Source organism: Cynocephalus volans, chromosome 14 (assembly GCF_027409185.1).
Source record: "Cynocephalus volans isolate mCynVol1 chromosome 14, mCynVol1.pri, whole genome shotgun sequence".
NCBI classification, from domain to species: domain Eukaryota; kingdom Metazoa; phylum Chordata; class Mammalia; order Dermoptera; family Cynocephalidae; genus Cynocephalus; species Cynocephalus volans.
In genome coordinates this window covers 87,852,720-87,856,225 of record NC_084473.1, presented here as the reverse complement: position 1 = coordinate 87,856,225, position 3,506 = coordinate 87,852,720, and the positions used below count along the sequence as shown (strand labels likewise).

At 48.7% G+C, this 3,506-nt stretch overlaps 1 protein-coding gene across 1 annotated transcript; it reads left to right on the top strand.

Moving 5' to 3' along the window:
• Positions 1-226: 226 nt before the first annotated feature.
• LOC134362731 (melanoma inhibitory activity protein 2-like) lies at positions 227-1,108 on the top strand (the record flags this gene model as incomplete). The annotated part of the gene is made up of 1 exon (XM_063077942.1): positions 227-1,108. A coding segment is annotated over exon 1 (882 nt), but the record flags the coding sequence as incomplete, so codon positions are not given.
• Between the last annotated feature and the right edge of the window lie 2,398 nt (positions 1,109-3,506).

Sequence of the window (3,506 nt, the reverse complement as noted above, 5' to 3'; positions counted from 1 at the left end):
GAAGTGACGTCACAAAGGGGCCTGGTTACCAGGGTGTGCGTGGGGGACGCCTGAGGCCGGTGGGCACCAGTGCTCCCCGGCTCCCCGCACGGCCGGCTGTGCCGTGTCTGCCGCTGTCGCCGGGGCCGGTTTGCGTTCCCAACAGAACGCAGAGCTGTCTCAGCTGCTGGTTGTGGCCTGGCCAGGCCGTGGCTACCGCGGCCACAGCCATAGCAGCCTCGGCGGCATGGAGGTGCCCGGGGCTGCCCCTCAGCCGTACTTGGGGCTGGTCCTGGGAGAGCTGTGCAGGACTGTGGCAGCATGGCCTGAAGACCTGAGACCGGGCCCTGGTTTTCCATGGGAACTGGTGACATGTGTGGCTCTTACTGCATTTTTGATTCTCTTGTTTTTGTGGAGAAGTGTTCGATCGGTGAGAAGCCGGCTGTATGTAGGAAGAGAGAAAAGACTTGCTGAAAAGCTTTCTGGACTAATTGAAGAAAAATGTAAACTACTTGACAAACTCAGCGTTGTTCAAGAGGAGTATGAAGGCTTAGAGTCAGCTGTGAAGGGTGCCAGCTTTGAGAAGGAGTCAACAGAAGCACAAAGCTTGGAGGCAACCTATGGAAAGCTGAGCAGGTCCAAATCTAAACTTGAGGATGAAATAGTCTCTCTAGCAATAGAATTAAAAGAACAGAAATCTAAACATTGTGAGCAAGACGAATTGGTGGCAGATATTTCAAAAAGGATACAGTCCCTAGAAGATGAATCGAAATCCATCCAGTCACAAGTAGCTGAAGCCAAACTAATCTGCAAAATATTTCAAATGAATGAAGAACGTCTGAAGGTGGCAATAAAAGATGCCTTGAATGAAAATTCCCAACTTCGGGAAAGCCAGAAACAGCTTTTACAAGAAGCGGAAGTATTGAAAGAACAAGTGAGTGAACTTCATAAACAGAAAATAACATTTGAAGACTCCAGAGTCCACGCAGAACAAGTTCTGAGTGAGAAAGAAAATCACATCAAGTCTCTGACTGAACGCTTGCTCAAGATGAAAGACTGGGCTGCTGTGCTTGGAGAAGACATGATGGCTGATGACTTGGAATTGGAGATGAAGAGTGAATCACAAAATGGTGCTCGCTTAGATGATCCACCAGAAGGAGCTTTGAAGAAACTGATTCACGCTGCTAGGTTACATGCTTCTTTCAAAACCCTAGAAGGAGAAAGAAACCAAATTTACACTCAGTTGTCTGAAGTAGATAAAAGAAAGGAAGAGCTTACAGAGCATATTACAGATCTCCAGACTGAACGAGCATCTTTACAGTCAGAAAACACACAGTTGGAAAGTGAAAATCAGAAGCTTCGGCAGAAACTTCAAGTAATGACTGAACTGTATCAAGAAAATGGAATGAAACTCCACAGGAAATTAATAGTAGAGGAAAAGGACCGGTTAGAGAAGGAGGAGGAACTTTCCAAAGTAGAAGAGAAGATGAGCCATGCGGCTGAGGAACTGGAGACCTACAGAAGGCGAGCCGGAGATGTGGAAGGAGAATTGGAGAGAAGCGTTCGTTCTTATCAAGGGCAGTTGACGGCCTATGAGAAAGAAGCGCATGGCAGCTGGGTGGCAGCTGAGACTGCTGAAAGACACCTCAGGTATTTAAGGAAAGTAAATGTTTACAAGAGAGAAAAATTAGCTGAAAAAGAGTTTAAATTTGAACTTTTCAAAAAAGATCCTTCTGCACTTGATGTTCCAAATACAGCATTTGGCGGAGAGCATTCCCCATGTGGTGCCTCACCAGTGGGTCGACCTTCATCCGAAACGAGAGCTTTTCTCTCTCCACTCGGACTCGCACCTTTGACTCCAGGGCGAGGAGGAGGAAGAGGCTCAAGAGGCCCAGAGAATACTCTGGACCATCAGATGACCAATGAAAGAGGAGAATCGGGCTGTGATAGGTTAACCGATTCTCATGGAGCACCTTCTGCGTTCCTGTCACCTCCATGGGAACAGCACCAGAGGATGGTGATCCCTCCACCAGGCCACCCATGTTCTGATCCAGCTCTTCTTCCACAAAGGGAAGACAGACTTGATTCTAATCCTGGTGGACCGTCTGGACCAGCAGAACTCAAAAGTTTTAATATGCCTTCTGTGGATAAAGTGGATGGGCCACAGGCTTCACAAACGGAATCCAGTAGAAATGATACCAAAGACGACCTTGGTAATGTAAATGTGCCTCATTCATCTGGACCTGCTGAAAGTGAAGCAACTGGCCCTGGCTTTGCTCCTCCACCTTTTCCTGCAATCAGAGGTCCATTGTTTCCAGTGGATATGAGGGGTCCATTCATGAGAAGAGAACCTCCTTTTCCTCCACCTCCTCCAGGAAGCATGTATGGAGCTCCTCGAAATTATTTTCTACCAAGGGTTTTCCCTGTCCGGCCACCACCTCCATCTGGGTTCCTGTCACCTCCACGGGAACAGCACCGGAGGATGGTGATCCCTCCACCAGGCCAACCATGTTCTGATCCAGCTCTTCTTCCACGAAGTCAAGACGGATTCGATTCTAATCCTGGTGGACCGTCTGGACCAGCAGATCTCAGAAGTTTTAATATGCCTTCTGTGGATAAAGTGGATGGGCCAAAGTCTTCACAAACGGAATCCGGTAGAAATGATACCAAAGACGACCTTGGTAATGTAAATGTGCCTCATTCATCTGTGCCTGCTGAAAGTGAAGCAACTGGTCCTGGCTTTGCTCCTCCACCTTTTCCTGCAATCAGAGGTCCATTGTTTCCAGTGGATATGAGGGGTCCATTCATGAGAAGAGAACCTCCTTTTCCTCCACCTCCTCCAGGAAGCATGTATGGAGCTCCTCGAAATTATTTTCTACCAAGGGTTTTCCCTGTCCGGCCACCACCTCCATCTGGGTTCCCGTCACCTCCACGGGAACAGCACCGGAGGACGGTGATCCCTCCACCAGGCCAACCATGTTCTGATCCAGCTCTTCTTCCACAAAGGGAAGACAGACTTGATTCTAATCCTGGTGGACCGTCTGGACCAGCAGAACTCAAAAGTTTTAATATGCCTTCTGTGGATAAAGTGGATGGGCCACAGGCTTCACAAACGGAATCCAGTAGAAATGATACCAAAGACGACCTTGGTAATGTAAATGTGCCTCATTCATCTGGACCTGCTGAAAGTGAAGCAACTGGCCCTGGCTTTGCTCCTCCACCTTTTCCTGCAATCAGAGGTCCATTGTTTCCAGTGGATATGAGGGGTCCATTCATGAGAAGAGAACCTCCTTTTCCTCCACCTCCTCCAGGAAGCATGTATGGAGCTCCTCGAAATTATTTTCTACCAAGGGTTTTCCCTGTCCGGCCACCACCTCCATCTGGGTTCCTGTCACCTCCACGGGAACAGCACCGGAGGATGGTGATCCCTCCACCAGGCCAACCATGTTCTGATCCAGCTCTTCTTCCACGAAGTCAAGACGGATTCGATTCTAATCCTGGTGGACCGTCTGGACCAGCAGATCTCA